Below are 17,151 nucleotides of genomic sequence, written 5' to 3'. Positions count from 1 at the left end.
TATAAATCGATAATCAACAAGTTAAATCGATAAACTTCAAAATCGAACTAAACTGACTGATACACAACCCTATAATTGTCTCCTCTTCCTTCACAAGAACACTCCTATGCTCCTTACGAGAGCACTGTTAATTATATCGTAAATTTTATCAGTTTTTTGAGATAAATATACATATATACACATTCAAAATTAACGAGTGCACATGTACCTCACTGGCAAAGTTAGGTATTCACGCCAAATTTAAAAATATTTTCAATATTTTTTTCAAAAAATAACATTTATTGTCTAAAAAAGAAGATGACGTGTACAAAATCTTTATCCCAAATAAAATTAGTAGTATTTGAAAGTTGATACTCCATGGAAAAGGTCTTTTCTTTTTGCTCTAAAAAAGAGGATCAAACTAAAAAAATTGCGATTTTTCATACTTGTTTCGATATGGCATATCCAAATTCCCTCTTCAATTTTCACAAATCGCAGAATTCAAATTCACATACTGAGAAAAAATGTCAAGCGACAGTGATGAAGATGAGCTTTTACAAATGGCATTGCAGGAGCAATCAACTGGTAAGAAGCCGTCAGAGCCGCCGCCGAAGCCGAAGCCGAACTCGAGGAGCGGCGGAAGAAGAGTGGGAAGTATAGACGCGACGCCGAATCGAAAAGTGCAGCAGAAGCATAGGAAGGGAGTGGAAGAGGAAGAAGATGATTCGGATTTAGAGATTCTCAGCATTTCGTCTGGAGATGATGATCACGGATCCTCTAAGAAGGAAAGTAAAGGTGCCTCGAAAAGAAGGGCTCCGAAAGGTGGGAAGGACGATGATGCACACTGGCAAGGTGGTGAACCTGATTGCTGGAAACGCGTTGATGAAGATGAGGTATGTTAAATATCTGTTTAAATGTGAAATTTGATAAATATTTTCAAAATCCCCAAAAAAATGCAAGTCCAAAACACACAAAATCAGAGATTACTCTTTGTATGATATACATTTGAGAGTTGTTCATTTAAAGGAGTCAGTTTTATATTGTGAGTTCCGCTATATGAATTTCAAGTTACATTCTATGTGGAAGTGGATAAATAGTCTTCTTTATCATTGTTAATGAAAATGTGTGCAGAAAATTTTTCTTCTTGGCTAGTTGTGTTTAAAGCATTCTTGGATACATGCTGAACTTAAAAGATCAAAACTTTTTCAGCTAAGACGTCATGTTCGGGACATGAGGGAGGCTAGAGCAATTCCAGCCACTCAAATCAAGGCTGAGGAGGAGAAGATGGCATTGGCAAAGAAGGCACTTCAGAGTTTGCAGTCTTTCCCTCGTGGCATGGAATGCATAGATCCTCTAAGATTGGGGTACTTACTATCATCTTACTTTTTATGCATTTCATATTGTTCACTGGTAATTTCTTGTGCTAAATGGGAGGTTTCTTTGTACTTACAGGATAGTTGACAATAGAACATTAAGGATGATCAGTGAGCATTCATCAAGTTCCCCAACTGTAGGCGATTTGGACCCCAAAACTCGCGGTACTTAATTCTGTCACCAAATTACTTCAGTGTGTTAGGGCTTCCTTGCCTTCCCTTATTCATTAGTATTCCCTCAGAAAGTACCTTATCATCAGCTTCTTTCTATTAACATCTTGAATTGGATGTGCTATGCAATGGAAATTTGAGATGAATTTGCATGACAAAAAAATTGTTCATAATGCACTTTGTATGGTGGATGATATAACACTTTATGTACCTACAGCGATTGGATGCTTCTGGATTCAACTGTGGGTACTTACTCTTAGTACAGTTGAGTGAACTTGTTTTATTACATTATCCTTTAGGCCTGTAGCTGTGCTCCCTTTGTAGTGCTTGTACGTATATTACGATCTCAAGTTCACATGGTAAGGCATGTGAATGTTTAGGCTCCTAAGCAGATTAAGACAGATATTTCATTCCTCATTTTGTGGTAGAGAAAAAAGCATGGGGCCTGGGGGTGCTGCTGTAGTGCACTTTGTATGCGTACGAAGTAGGCATTTAGATTACTAGACATGCCTAACAACTGGTGACTACAGCAGGATGATTTTCTGATTATACTATTTCCTCAGTTTTGTTGGTGGGGAGATCCCTTGGTGATGCGTGCAGCTCTTGAGAATATCATTGGCGGTGGACAGAAATGCAGGACTTGCACTAGAACTATGCTTTGACTTTGACTGAAGAAACTGCTGAAGCTATTCCTTAGAGGTCCACCCCCAACAGACCAAAAAAGGAAAAGAAAAGAGAAGGAAATTAACACCTGCCTTCATATTGGAAGCCCAAACAGGTTTCTTCTATCGATCGTATGTGGGAAGGAGCTTCTTAATAGAGATAGCTCTGGACTTATAAGATGTTGCAGTCATGGTGAATCCCCATCTTACCCTAACCTTGAAATGAGCTTTGATTACTTAGGTTGAAGGTTAAAACACAAATATCAGAGTGTCCCTTGTGAAATGTGATGAAATATTCTGTAATTGATTTAGAGAAAAAATACAATTTGTAAATCTAATGAAGTATTGAACAACCTCAGTGAAATTGAAGATTGGTCTATATCATTCTAGAGTAGTAAAAAAATCTGAATGCACTGTTTAGTTTGATGGTAGTGATCATGAGATATGATTATGTATAAAATTTTGAACATTATCAAAATAATAAAATTTGTGATGTACAAGTTCTAGGCATACTATTTTTATTCTCCTTATCCCATCAGTATCCCACAAACCAAGCAATGGTTTGTCCTGTTGTTTTACTTTGGGGTATTAGGCACTGTTAAATGACATTGTTTTGTCACTTAAAGCGACAGAGTAATGTGAAGCCAGGGGCTGTCACTTCATGAGAAAAGTAATGTGCTTCAGATAGTGAAGTGCCAAGTGATCTATGCGAGAATCTACCATTTCTTTCGATCTAAGCTCAAATGAGGGGGGAAAAAGAAGAGAAAGACAGAGGTTGCTTCACTTTTGATTTACTTCTTTGGTCCTCTTTTTCTTCTTCTTCAGACAATGACTCTTTCTTCTTCTCCTTCTTTCATGCAAGCCTTCTTCTGCTGTTACTTCTGATTCTACGCTTCTTTTATATGATCCCTTAGTACATTTTCTATTGCAATTAAATACTGCAAATCAGTTCTTTTAAAGGGTGACTATTGAAAACTAAGGGCTGGAGTTATATCTCAGTGGCCTAGTTAGAATTACATCTTAATGATGTTTACATTTGAGCTGTTGTGTTAATGTAGGCATTATTGTATATTGGATGCTAAATTAATAGTTTCATTGAAGTTTGATGTCATAAATACTGGATTCTCATATGTTAAGTGATTTTTGTAATTTCTGTAAATCATACACGTCGTTTCTCTCTCACTGCTTAAAGCCCGAGAACTTACAGGATCTTGTTGATTGACTACTTGTTTCCTATTTTCACTTTTTAAATATGATTTCCTTCTATAGTATCTCAATCTCAGGCGAGTTATGTTTGATTCTAATCAACTGATTTTTTATTTACAAGATCTTGTGTCAATTTTGCAGAGAGGTTGAATTATTTTTCTGAGAAGTTTGACTCAAAATTGTTTATATCCCGAATCCACCAAGATACTGGTGCAGCAGACTTAGAGGGAGGTGCTGTTTCTTTGAAGACTGATCTTAAAGGACGTATGCAGCAGAAAAAACAATTGGTCAAAGAGAATTTTGATTGCTTTGTATCTTGCAAAACTACGATTGATGGTTAGCTTCACATCTTGTTTGGGATGGAGTTCTCATCTTACTTTGATTTATCATCGGAAGATCTAATTGAGTTTGATGCTTTTGCTATAGATATTGAATCAAAGTTGAGACGCATTGAGGAAGACCCTGAAGGTTCTGGAACTAAACACTTATATGATTGTATGCAAGGAGTCAATTCAATTGCTAACCGTGCTTTTGAGTCACTATTTGAAAGACAGGTAGATAGGACGTGATGCTGTATTTTTTAGTTCGATCCATTTAGTGAAGTTGATTATTGTAAGGTGTGGATTTTTTTTACTCTTCTTTTGTTGTTAGTATGTAACAAATAGAAACATTTCCGTGTAGGCTCAAGCTGAGAAGATAAGATCTGTTCAAGGAACGATTCAGAGGTTCCGAACATTGTTTAACTTACCCAGTGCCATTCGTGAAAGCATTAGTAAGGGTGAATATGACCTGGCAGTCAGGGAGTACAGGAAAGCAAATTCAATTGTGCTGCCTTCTCATGTATGCAAGATTTAATTAGTTATTCTGTGACTTTTACACTTGCAGTAAAGGATTTTGCTTTCTGTTTGAAACTGTTTTAAATTGATCTCAATCCTGCAAACAGGTATACTTACACAAGAATATGCAAAATTTTATTGCAGCTATGCATGTACACGTCTCTCTGCGTGTGGCATCCTATGTTTCCTGGTCTTAGTAATCAATTAATTGAAGATTCCTTGTGGTCACAGTAACGTAGTATACTCCAAACTAGTACATGGCTGTTGACAATGTTCAACTCTAGTAATTTGGGTAGCAAAATTTTAACTACAAGAACTATTTTAGAGTTACTTGTAAGTTTTAGCGAGGTCCTTCCTATGACATACATTTTGGCAAATGTGAATGCGATATGCTAGGAATTACTGTCTTTTCTTTGCTTAACCCATCTGTATTCACCTCAATGTAGATGAAACAAAATGTCCTCATTGCCTTGTTTACTGACTCCATGCTTATTTAAAAGAAATGCTTTAAGGCCTCCCTTATTTCTGACTAGTGCAGGTTATTTATGCTCCTTGAAATGTAGATTCTTTGGGTAGGCATTAACATGGTAAAACGTTACTTGATCGAGTTTCATGCTTTTGAAATCTTCAGTTTGAATTAGTAGTAAAAATGTGTGCTCAACTTTTGTGATGCTTGACACTTTTGAGGTTATCTTTCTGATAATTACTTAAGTTTCTTTGTTTAGTTTTTCTACTTTTTTGCATATAGATTCTGCCTTTTTTGTTATTTTTGTCATCATTATTCGAAGGTTTTGCTTTTGTCTTGGTCACAAATTGTTTTCTGTGTCTTCTTCAGGTGGGAATTTTGAAGCGTGTCGTTGGGGAGGTTGAAAAAGTTATGCAAGAGTTTAAAGGCATGCTTTACAAGTCTCTGGAAGATCCTAATATTGACCTGACAAACGTAAGTCATCCTTTAGTTATTTTACCAACTTGAGTTATTTTACCAACTTGAGTTATTTTTTTGGGAGGTACTATATATGGAAAGTGCTGCATGACATAATCGTGGGATGTTGGTTCTCTAAGGGCTCATTTGGGACGAGGGATAAGGGATAACTAATCCTACAATTAATTTTAGGACGAGTTTATCTCCTTAACATATTCTGTCTTTAGTTTCCAAACAAATCGTAACTTTTTAATATGAAGTTCTAAATATTCTGTTGGCAAAAAAGAATATATGAAATTGTCAGTGATAAATGCAGTACTAGATTTGTCACCAACGTATATTATGTCTTTATTTTCAATACCTTCCAGAGTGGTCAAGAAGCTAGACAAACTGAGAAGGGATTTTATGTGGCTTGGGGACAAGGAAGGTAAGGGTATGCACTAAGTTAGATGGACAACAGTTTAGCGAGAACTCAAATGGTCTTGGTATCAGAATCTGAGGGTACAGAATGAATGTTTGATGATGAAGTATCTGTGGAGAAACAGTGGAAGGAGGTTGTTCAGAACATGTTTGGGCAGAGCAGGTCATGGTGCAATATTGTCACTAGTACTTACGGAGTTTCAGTTTGGAGGTCAAGAAGGGGTCTTTGGACCAAACTCTCGAAGAATGTTACTCATAAGGTGGAAATGATAAGAGAAATATTTTTTGGATGGATGAATGGAATGGCCAGGCGGCATTGAAGAACACCTTGCTCTCTTTTCTTTGTGCACTAACCCTGAGGCCTATGCTGTTCGGACTCTTAAAAAATGTCACAGGAGCGTGTTGGATACTCCAAAAGTAGTGCATTTTTGTGAATCCAACAGGGGTGCGGCAACAATTATGGAGAGGAGCAACACAGCCTAAGGCTGCAGTGGCTGAAACTTGGTCCGTAAATGGATGTGATATTCAACTTAGGAGATATTTGAGTGATTGGGAGATGGATAGAATAGATCAACTATTACAAGATATTAGCACCTTCAAAGGAACTTCTCCAACTTCGGATACCATCAGTTGAGGCTTGATACCGATGGCAAATTCTCAGTGAACAGATTATATAAAAAAGAGGTGAGGGAGTGACCAGGTGGGGAAACAGGACCATGGGAGCAGATCTGGAAAAGTTGCACCAACTAAGGTTAAATATTTTTTCCTGGGTGGTGGCTAAGGCATGTCTAACACAGGTGAGGCTGAAAAGAAGGGGGTCTCAAATAGTTTCCAGATGTTCTTTTTGTAAAGAAGAAGAAGAAACTTAACAACCGCCTGTTTTTGCATTGCAAATTAACTTCAAGGATCGGTCAATATTTCTAAGTCCCGCAGAAACAAACTGGCCAATTCCAGAACAATATTGCTGATTTATTGAGCTGTTTGATTTGGAGGGGTGGGACCAAGAGCCAAAAGAAATAGTGGATAGGAATCCCGACATGCATATGGTGGATAGTGTGGAGAGAGAGGAATTAGAGATGTTCTGCAGATAGGTTTAGTTCCATTCGTAAAGTTAAATAGAATGTATTATATCCCTTTTATTTTGGTGTAAAGAGGGATGTATAGATGAAGTTGAACAGATACTAGATCTTTTAGGTTCCTTGTAATATTTTCTCCTAGTTTGTAATTCTTTCTTAAGGTTGCCAGCATGTCCTTAATGCTGAGATAATATGATGTTACTAGTTCTTAAAAAAATACATGAATTGTTGCAGAGAAGGAAGTCAAAAGGAGGAAGAATGAAGAGGAAAATAGGTTCTATAAATCTACCAAGAGCTTCTTAGAGATGACTCCTCAGTCTCACGGAAAGGTTGCTTAAGTTTAATAACGTTCAGGATGCAACAAAGTAAACTCAGTTTCTTTACCTATTACCTGCTATCTTATTTGTTAGTGCACATTACATGGACCAATATCATCTATCAAATGTCAATTCTGAGCCCATAAGTATGTTGTTTTTACATTGGATGCAAATCCATTTAAAAGTGTCCTTGATAAGATATATCTACTCAAAGAACTATGCAAGAAGAGATTATTTAAGAACAATGCTGGATGAAGTTGGTTGCAATCACAACGGATTATGTGGTGTTTACTCTTCCTTTTTGACATGTTGGCTTCCTTTTCATCCTAGTTCAGTTACATCTAAAGGTTTTTGATGTCCAGCCAGAATCAAATGTATCATCTTGCTTCTCAGCCAAGAGTGTGTTTTAGATGTAAAACACTTCTGATTATCTGCTAATATTGTGGGGCATGCGGTACTAGATAGAGGAAAATACTTACTGGACTATAAATCTATCTTTGCAGTACACGGGGGATGCCAATAAAAATTGTATCATATTCCACTTATACCTGATGGAAGATTTAGTAATTCTGTATCTTTGTCTTGCTTGTGTTCCTCACTTGTGGGATCACACTGTGTTTGTTGTTATTGTTGTTGTTGTCCTGCTTGTGTTAAGGTGAGTCAGATCTCAGTATTCACCAAACACTTTGATATTATCATTGTTCTTATAAAATTGATTCAGTCACAGTCTTCATCTCCATTTGGCTTGACTCTACATACCTTGGCGTTGGGTTCAACCTTTTAAATTCTGACAGTTCTACTCATATTTTAGTTATCAAAATTTTTTGAGATTTCAAACTTCACTTTTTACTTATGTGTGATTACTTAATGCTTCTTGTAGCTTGAAAATATAGTGAGGCTCTTGTTGGAGTTGGAACCTGAATCAGATCCTGTATGGCACTACTTAAATATACAGGTGAAGCATCCAAATCCAATATCATCCTTTTAATTACATATTAACATTATGCTTAGGTGGATTAGAGGGGTGTGGGGGCGCTCTGCCCCCACAAGATCCAATACCCTTTGCTGGAAGGTGTTTGGTTTGGACCCCTCAGATAGTGTCTCCCCCTTTAAGATAGTGTCCCCTTTATGGATGTGGCAAATGATATCTAGCTTTATGAATGACATTTGAATCTGACTTATCTACCATAGGAAAAAGTGTTGGATGTAATTATGCTATTTTTCAGAATCACAGAATTCGAGGCTTGCTTGAGAAATGTTCTTCAGATCATGAAGCTAGGATGGAGAATTTACAGAATGAGATGAGAGCCAAAGCTTCATATGATGCAAAATGGAGGCAAATTCAGCAAGATCTGAACCACTCCGTAAGCATTACTGTCTGTAATAAGAAATCTGTTGTGGTTATCAATTTGACTACTTATTAATGATCCTCATTAAATGTTATAAATGATTGTCAGTCAGACATTGATTCGGAACTGTTAGTGATGACCGGTGAACAAGGTGATGCTTTTAGAGGAAAATATATACGTAGATTGACTGCTGTTGTTATCCATCATGTACCTGCCTTCTGGAAAGTTTCTGTTTCAGTGTTCAGTGGGAAATTTGCAAAGGTAATGAGACTCTCTTATCCTCGGTCCATATATTCTAAGACTAAAAATTAGATATTAACAGCCCGTTTGGTCATACAAAATGAAATGATGAGATGAAGTTGAAGTTTTGTTTGGACATGCGATTTGGATTAACAGATAAATAAAAGGATGATAAATGAAAATGGAGATTGTAAAGCACTCACGGAAAGACACATAAAGTTGGTAGGGAACATTTTGCCCAAAAATGAAGAGGATAAAACAATTGTGGTATAGCATGAAAATGAATATATATATATATATATATATATATATATATATATATATATTTTATTTTATTTATTTTATTTTTTTTTTCACTGCCAATTGGTTGTACTTTAAAATGTTATTGTGGTGTATTAAATTAAATGTTTAGATGTTGTGGGCATTTTAGATAGACATTGTGATTTTTATAATATTATATACTTGGAGGTTTGATGAAAAGGATAAGTATCTGAATGATGGTCGTTAACACAGGCCAGTCAAAGCATAATGCTATGAAATTTTGTTGCTTCTACAATAAGTATATCGACAGGGAATGTAAAATATAATCCAATCACATTAGGTAACTCAGTCTGGATACAATAAAGGTTCCTTGATTTTTGCTACAGCTCATCATAGGTGATTCTTGTCCGGGTCTCACATGTTTGTGAAGTTGATTTAGCATATAAAATTTAACTTGCATCTCCCGAGCATTTTATTGATGCAAAACAACCCTGTAGACAGTAAATTCCATAGTATTCTCAACATTACCCATTTATTTTTCAGTGTCGTTACTTTTCTGCAACTTTTTGTGTTGGTAGTACTGTGAAATAGCACACTCACGGACCTCAACTTCTGGGATTCTTGGCACTATGAAAATAAGCATCCGTGATTAGTTAGGTGAAATCTGCCGCACTGATTTTTGGCTGTGTCCATCTGTGATGGCCATCTATCTTGTTTCTTTTAATTATAGTTTCACTTTCATTCTTCTTGTAATGCTTGGCAACTTCAAGTGGTATATTCCTGGGGATAGATCTAGTTATTGCCATTTTTTTCTCGTTACTAGAGAAATTTGTTGCTTCTCCAATTTTGGGTGGATGCGCATTAGTTTTGCAGTCTTTTCCATTGAAATTTGCTTCCATTTTCTTACTCTTGATTTAATGGTTCTTTTCTTGTAAATAGGCATCCCAGGTGTCTTCTGATTCAAATGTCAATGCCCCTGCAAAGAGAACTGAAGAAAAAGTAGGAGATGGAAAGTACTGTAGTCATTCTCTTGATGAAGTTGCTGGGATGTTGCAGAGTACTTTATCAGCTTATGGATCTGAGGTAAATGCTTCCTCTAAAATTGGTCTTTATATTTTACCTTTTGTATCACTTTCTGTTGAGACAAACAGTATCATTATTGCCAAACAACCAGTTTAACCACTGCCTAATTCGGAAGAGAATCCGACTATCACAATCCATATTAAAATAGACTAGCTTAGATCTCATCGAAAGATAAAGACAGTGGGGTAGTTAGAAATGACTTTCCTGCAAAATATAAATTCTCACGATGATTCCAGAATTGATATGGAGCTTTTTCTAGTAGATCGGATAAGCTTTTATGATTTAATATGTATCATGCTTCTTCCTTACGTACATCATTGAATGTTGAAATTACTCACAGGTTCAGAACACATTTCGAGATCTTGAAGAATCAAATATTCTTTGCCCATACATGAGTGATGCCATAAAAGAGATATCTAAAGCATGTCGTGCTTTTGAAGCCAAAGAATCAGCACCTCCAGTTGCTGGTATGTTACTTTTCTAAGTTGACATATGCTATTGTCTGTGAAATGTTTCTAAGTGATATCTCTGGTGATTAACAGTTACGGCATTGCGCACACTTCAGTCTGAGGTCACAAAAATCAATGTATTGAGGCTCTGTTCTTGGATGCGTACTACAACTGAGAAGATAACAAAAGATGAGACCTGGATCCCAGTATCTATCTTAGAGAGGAACAGATCTCCATATACAATTTCTTCCTTGCCTCTGGCTTTCCGTTCAATTATCACATTTGCAATGGATCAGATCAATACGTAAGTTATATATGTCACAAAATGCTGTATGTGTATTTGAACATATCTGTACCTGTGATCTAACCCTCCTGCTACATATCTCGGTAAGCTGAAGGGTTTTTCTGTAGGTACATTCTTTTCAATTCGCAAAATACTTGTAAAATTTGCCTTTAATGTTTGCCAGGAAGTCGTTTAGTTTAGCATCAAGTATTTTAAATATAGAATACGTTATCCAAATGCATGTGTATGTGAAGCTATCAAGAGAGATTCAAGTATACATAGGCTCGCGAAGAAATGTATTATGTTAAAGTTAGACTTTCGTGTTTCCTCAGTGCTATTGATACGTGCTCGTGTCCAGACATACTAAGTAAGGGGGATTTGATTTTAATTGTACTGTGGTTTGGTGATACTTATTGTAACTAGTTATGCGACAACTCCTCCTTGAATGTTTTATAAGTGAAGCAATTTTGAATGGCATCTTCTTATGGAAATCCTAGCTACTCTTAGCATTATATTGGGAAGTCTCATTGATATTGCTTTACATATTCGTCCATAAGGCCAAATCCGATATGAAATTATTGAAGACTCAAAACACGAATATGAAAACACGATGACTTATATGTTGTTCTATATCTCCATGAATTTAGGAACTTCTGCTTGCATTGTATTATTTGGTCTATGTACCGGAACATTTATGCAGGATTATACACCAAAGATCTTTTTCTGGCTCTATCTTAGCAGATACATAGTTTTCTTGTTAGTAAGATGTAGTGACTCTTGTCTTCTTAAGTTGCTTGAGCACTTAATATAGGCCTCAAGGAAATAGACTTGGAACTGTTACTCGGAATAAATTTTGCAAAATGTACGAACATTTGGTCGATTATTGCACACTCGTTTCTGTATTTTTATTCTTTCCAGATTGATCCAGTCTTTGAGGAATGAGGCTATGAAGTTAGAGGACATATTCTTGCTGCTTCAAGAAATTCAGGAATCTGTTAGACTTGCCTTTTTGAACTGTTTGCTTAATTTTGCCGGTATGTAAAGCAGTTGATACCTCAGCATTTCAGTAGCTGATAGAGTTTGGAATATAATAGAAAATTTTACACTCTAATTAGGCCAGCTGGGCCACACTGGCAATCAGCTTCTGAATGAACATGACAGAGAGAGTGCACATTTTCAAAATGGACATGCTGAACCAGAAGATAAATCATCGGATCCTCTTCCAGGAAGTATTGTTAATCCACATCGACAGTTGCTGATGGTCGTAAGTAATATTGGATATTTCAAAGATGAACTTGCTCATGAATTGTACAGCAAGTACAGACGAACTTGGCAGCAGTCGAGGTACAATAATAGCTCTCGAGTACTTTATAGCTTTTAAATCAAGTTAAGCAGTACAAGTAGCTCTCTAGTACTGTATAGCTTGTCCACTTCATATGATTTCTTCGTCGAATATAATGTCAGAAACATTGCGAACAATCCACTCAATAATGGTTGACAGGATTAAGGGTACTTCGTTATATCAATGTGTTGCAGAACTACGTCCAGGTTGATTGGGCAATAGGAGTTTGTTTGTTTTCCGAACTTTTTCTACTTTCTGTAAGATAACACCGAAACTATTGTCTTTTTTTAAAGGGTTATCTCTTAACATTTTAGTTGGAAAACTTTTTCTATTTCCAGATATTTGAAAGATGTCTCTGAACAAAGAAGTAGCAATGCGCCATTAGGACCTAAAATGTTCACTTGAATATTTCTTTTTTGCAGTCATCTCATCTTTAGAGATTTCGACAGAATATCATTTTGTCGAGCTACCTAACATCATACCATCTACTGTCTTTGATCCCCACCTGAGATGCTCTTCATTCTTGAGAGTTGGTGCAATGCAGTCTAGGCACATATCTTGCTCAAGCAGCGCTTTTAGCACAGGCACTGCATTGTACCTCTATGTTCTTGGCTCTCATCCATAAATGAACAACAGTAAACAATAAAAGGGAAATGAGAAAGTACTATACGGATTTTAGGATTATTTGAGTGGGTATGGATAGGAAATTAGACACTAAAAAATCTTAACTAGTCCCTTATCTGTACTCTTTATCATAAATTCAAATGATTATTGAAATTGGCTGACATGGTTTTCTTCAGATATCCCAATTTATTAAGTTTTTCAATCCTTTGATCTAGAGAAGTATTTGTACTACAATAACATACCCAGAGTAGTCCCGCCAGTGGGGGTTGGGGAGGCTAAGATGTACTCAAACCTTATTCCTATTTTTTCTTTTTTTTGTAGAGAGGATGTTTCCGATAAATCCTTAGCTCAAAAGAAGTAAAATCAAATCAGAATCAAAATAAAAATAGCGACAACAAATTAGCAATACACAAAGCAAATGGAGCAAAGAGGGGATCACTCAAATGGTAACACTCTCCACCTCCAACTCTGAGGTTGTGGGTTTGAGTTATCAAGGGAGAAAAAAAGGTGGGAGCTCCGGGGAGAGATAAAAAAAAAGTAGTAGTAAGATTAAGAATAAGATACTATGTGGATACTAAATAGTACTACTAAATAAGGAGAAGATGAGAAGAGAAGACTAGCCCCCTATCTATGCCACATAAAGTTATGAAATATTCTGGTACTTTTACCCTTTATCCTTATCCTCAATCTCCAGACCTTCCTATATAGGGCTATGTCATCAGTAAGCTGAAGATATGTCATGTTTTGTCTAATCACCACCCTCCAGTTCTTCCTCGGCCTACCTCTACCTTTTCTAAAACCTGTTGTAGCCAACCTCTCACATCTCCTTGCCGGTGCATCCGTGCACCTCCTCTTCATATGTCCGAATCATCTCAGCCTCGTTTCCTTCATCTTGGCCTCCATGGAGGCCATTACTACCTTGTCCTGAACCACTCCATTCGTAATCTTGTCTCTCCTAGTATACCTACACATCCAAATGAGCATCCTCATCTCTGGTACCTTCATATTCTGAACATGTGCGTTCTTACTAGCCAACGCTCTGCCACATACGACAATGTGAGTCTAACGAGCTTACCTTTATCACTTGGTGACACATTCTTATCTCACAACACCTCGGCTGTGGGCCTCCATTTTGCCCACCCCTGCTCCAATACAATGTGTGATATCATCGTCAATCTCCCCGGTTTTTTTGGATTATAGACACAATAGACTTGAAAATTCCTCTGTTGAGTATGACTTGCATAATGATCTTCAATTCCACCTCCTCTCACACATCACGTCACTGAACTTGCACTCCATATTTTCTGTTTCCATAGAATTATTTGTATTCATAGTTACTTTTTCCTGGACTACGCAATATGTATATAGCTTTGTTTCTTTTCTACTTTTTTTGTTTACTCAGCTCTCGCTTTGTACTTAATAAAACCGTAAAAGATATGAGTAACAGTAGGCCAGTGCACAATGCATTCCATGTTTATGCAGGTTCCGAGGAAGGGTCGCACATTAAAGGGTGTGATGTAAAAAGCCGTAGAAGATACTTGGCGTTTTTCTACGTTTTTAACCTTTGCTAACACTGATACTAAAGTGCTGTGCTACCGTAGGGGCAAGGATGAAGAGGACGCTGATATGCAAGATCTCATTGCATCTTTCTCTGGGTTTGAAGAGAATGTTCTTGAGCAGTATACTTTGGCAAAGGTATTCATCTGTAATGGATATCCTTTTGCTTTGTTTCATTATTGTTTCCACTTGTTATCGTTATCGAGAACTCTTAAAGAAATAATAGTAAATTAAGGTACATGTCTGTAGGAATTCCAAGTATATGAATGGTGCACAAAGCACTATGCTAGATGCACAACTTGTTAGTTGTTATCAGAGATACCTGTGCCTTTTGAAATAAATGATTTAAGAACATTCTTGGTTTCATAACTATAAAAAGTTTATGCTCCCTATTGTCGCTGAAAAAAGTGTCAGTTCCCCTTTTAGTATTCTCCTAATTATCATGTCCTTTTACTTCTTTTTTCCCTAAACAATGTGTCTTTTATCAGTATCCTCAAGGAACAATTAACCCCCCCCCCCCCCCCTCCTGGACCCTTGATGACTTGATCCTCAATAATTGGGAGGTTTAACCTGAAAAAACCAAAAGTTGACAACAAGATATTGATACTTTGTGCTTGATATTGGAGAAGATTTTTCTAAAAGAATAGAGAATTGCTCTTAAACTTTGCCTTGTCCCTGATTGGATGATTCGTAAATTTTCCTTTTTTTTTGGAAATATTTTGTCAGAGAAATTTGTTCAGAACAGCTGCTGTAAACTATTTGTTGGAGAGTGGTGTACAATGGGGTGCTGCACCAGCAGTTAAGGCAAGAAGTCTTTCTCATTTTGGCCTGCTATAGCAGAAAATGTTTTCCACTTGGAATGATAGCATGATTTTCTATGCATTGCAGGGAGTACGAGATGCTGCTGTGGATTTACTACACACTTTAGTTGCTGTACATGCAGAGGTAAATTCTCCGACTCTTTTCTGGGGATATTGTTGCTTGTTCATAGTTTAGGTAGACGGAGATTTTAATCGATTTGTCTGGTGCATAGTTTTAAAAAGTTCTAAATCTCAAACTCTATCTTTACTCTATCTTTACTTGGTGTTTTTCTTATACCATTCTCTCCCGCGTTGCTTAGTCTAACGTTCTAATTTTGGTTTTTCTCTTACAGGTCTTTGCCGGTTGTAAGCCTCTGTTGGATAAGACACTTGGTATTCTTGTTGAAGGTCTAATCGACACTTTCTTAAGCCTTTTCCATGAAAACCAAGAAACAGATTTTACAGTATTAGACGTGAATGGCTTTTGTCAGCTTATGCTTGAGGTTAGTTAAATTGTTAGTGCTTCCCGGAATCACTTTTTTTTTCTGTTTGGATGGTGCAAATACAATATTTTTTTCCGCTTTTGTTTTGTTGAGTGCTTTTGTATTGCTTAAGCTTTTATGCTGTTTGCAACAAGTAGAAGCAGAAGTATACTTTAAAACAAAAATGTAGAGATGGTTCAGATTCGATTCCGTGTTCTTGCATTTGTTTCTCTACATATTTTTTATGGACTACTGAAAGTTGATAGAATAAAACAGGGAACTGAAATGGATAGGTCATGCTCTCTCACGACTAACTGCATGGCGTTGACTCTGATAGACTGTATGGCTTAATCCTGCAGCTTGATTATTTTGAGACCATATTGAACACTTACTTTACACATGAAGCAAGGGAGTCTCTAAAAACTTTACAAGGGGTCCTTTTAGAGAAAGCAACTGAGAGTGTCCCAGAGACTGTTGAGACTCCAACCAATAGTCGTCGGCAAACACGTGGAAATGATGATGGACTTCAGGATGAAAGGCAGCAAGGGGGGACTATATCACCTGATGATCTGATTGTATGAAATACTCTCTATAGACTTTTTTCCAGATTTTTTGTCATGTCTTTTCTCTCTGCAATATGCTTTAAACGTCGTTAAGACATAAATTTTCTTACAGAATATTGTTTATCATCACAAGGTTGGTTCATTCCAGCCAGCAAATTCCCAGTTGGCTATGATATTTGCCTCGCACCAAACAATCTAGTTTCGACATTGTCATTAAAGTGTTTCATCGCCTTTTCTTACATACCTTTGGATTGTTCTCAATTTCACAGGCTCTTGCACAGCAGTACAGTTCTGACCTACTTCAATCTGAACTCGAGAGGACACGAATCAATACAGCATGCTTTGTGGAGTCAATTTCTCCGGATTCTGTCCCAGATTCAGCAAAAGCAGCTTATGCTTCTTTTAGAGGATCAATGGATTCTCCCGGTAGAGGATCTCAAAGTGTTGGACCCCCGAGCTACTCCAAGCAAAGACGCCGATAAATTAGAGGTATCCATTTTCTGTTCCACTTTTTGCCCCATATTTCGAGCTTCACAATGGGGAAAGCCTCTTCATTTAGCTGTATGGCTTCCATCTTACTCGAACATGTAGAAGCCCTTCAGCTGGCTCTCATCTAACTGCCACGGTCTCTACTCCTGCTAATCGCTTAACACATTCGTTGTTGTTTGGTTCGTGAAGTACAAGGAGATTTTACTCGTTGGTGTCAATTGGGGTGTCTATAGACTCTTGTTTCTCTTCATGGAGCTTTTGGCCTAATAGGTTTCATGTTAGTCTATTCAAGCTTGCTCGATTTGTTCAATTGAGTCCTTATAATGCAAGTCCAATTGTTGTTTTTGTTTCTGGATTTCTGATTTATCATCCGTTCGGAGGTAGGAGTGGATATAGGGCCTTGCCAGGTTGTTCAGCCGAACTCCCTCAGCAAAAAATAACACTGTATAGATTTTGAATTCCCTGAACACGGGTAGAAGCTAGCTAGCTCCGTGGTTTAGGGGTTTCAAGAATTCACCTTAAAGGTATAAATTTAAGTCTCAAGCGCTATATTTTTATTTTCAAACCTACTCAATGAAAATCCTGAATCTATACAGGAGCTTATTGTTAGAAGAACCATACACTACAACTGAAAAAGTAATAACCAGATGTAATTGTGCACTATAAT

The 17,151-nt window shown here is 37.0% G+C and overlaps 1 protein-coding gene across 2 annotated transcripts; it reads left to right on the top strand.

Moving 5' to 3' along the window:
• Positions 1–349: 349 nt before the first annotated feature.
• Positions 350–16,829, top strand: LOC101257344 (exocyst complex component SEC5A-like). Of its 2 annotated transcripts, none has more exons than XR_011213483.1 (21): positions 350–872; positions 1,189–1,343; positions 1,432–1,517; positions 3,533–3,727; positions 3,818–3,945; positions 4,073–4,231; positions 5,063–5,167; positions 7,843–7,917; positions 8,189–8,326; positions 8,420–8,572; positions 9,752–9,895; positions 10,236–10,362; positions 10,438–10,648; positions 11,546–11,661; positions 11,743–11,971; positions 14,195–14,288; positions 14,877–14,954; positions 15,039–15,095; positions 15,304–15,453; positions 15,709–16,007; positions 16,265–16,829. XR_011213483.1 is itself a non-coding variant. In XM_004252591.5 (21 exons), the coding sequence occupies exons 1-21, from the start codon at positions 504–506 to the stop codon at positions 16,475–16,477; spliced, it is 3,198 nt and encodes a 1,065-aa protein (XP_004252639.2). In that variant the 5' UTR covers positions 350–503; the 3' UTR covers positions 16,478–16,829. The 2 variants fall into 2 exon arrangements, 1 of the variants encoding a protein (XP_004252639.2); XM_004252591.5 differs by having other exon boundaries at positions 15,792–16,007.
• Positions 16,830–17,151: the final 322 nt, after the last annotated feature.

This window comes from Solanum lycopersicum, chromosome 12 (genome assembly GCF_036512215.1).
Source record: "Solanum lycopersicum chromosome 12, SLM_r2.1".
Classification (NCBI taxonomy): domain Eukaryota; kingdom Viridiplantae; phylum Streptophyta; class Magnoliopsida; order Solanales; family Solanaceae; genus Solanum; species Solanum lycopersicum.
Note: the sequence above shows the minus strand (reverse complement) of the source record. Positions and strands in the feature narration are given on the sequence as shown.

Bases quoted from the DNA above. Each gene is read 5' to 3' on its own strand.
- LOC101257344 (XM_004252591.5), top strand. From the start codon at position 504: ATGTCAAGCGACAGTGATGAAGATGAGCTTTTACAAATGGCATTGCAG. The intron at 1,344-1,431 runs GTACTTACTATC...TTGTACTTACAG, and splicing joins ATAGATCCTCTAAGATTGGG to GATAGTTGACAATAGAACAT. The intron at 15,096-15,303 runs GTAAATTCTCCG...TTTCTCTTACAG, and splicing joins TAGTTGCTGTACATGCAGAG to GTCTTTGCCGGTTGTAAGCC.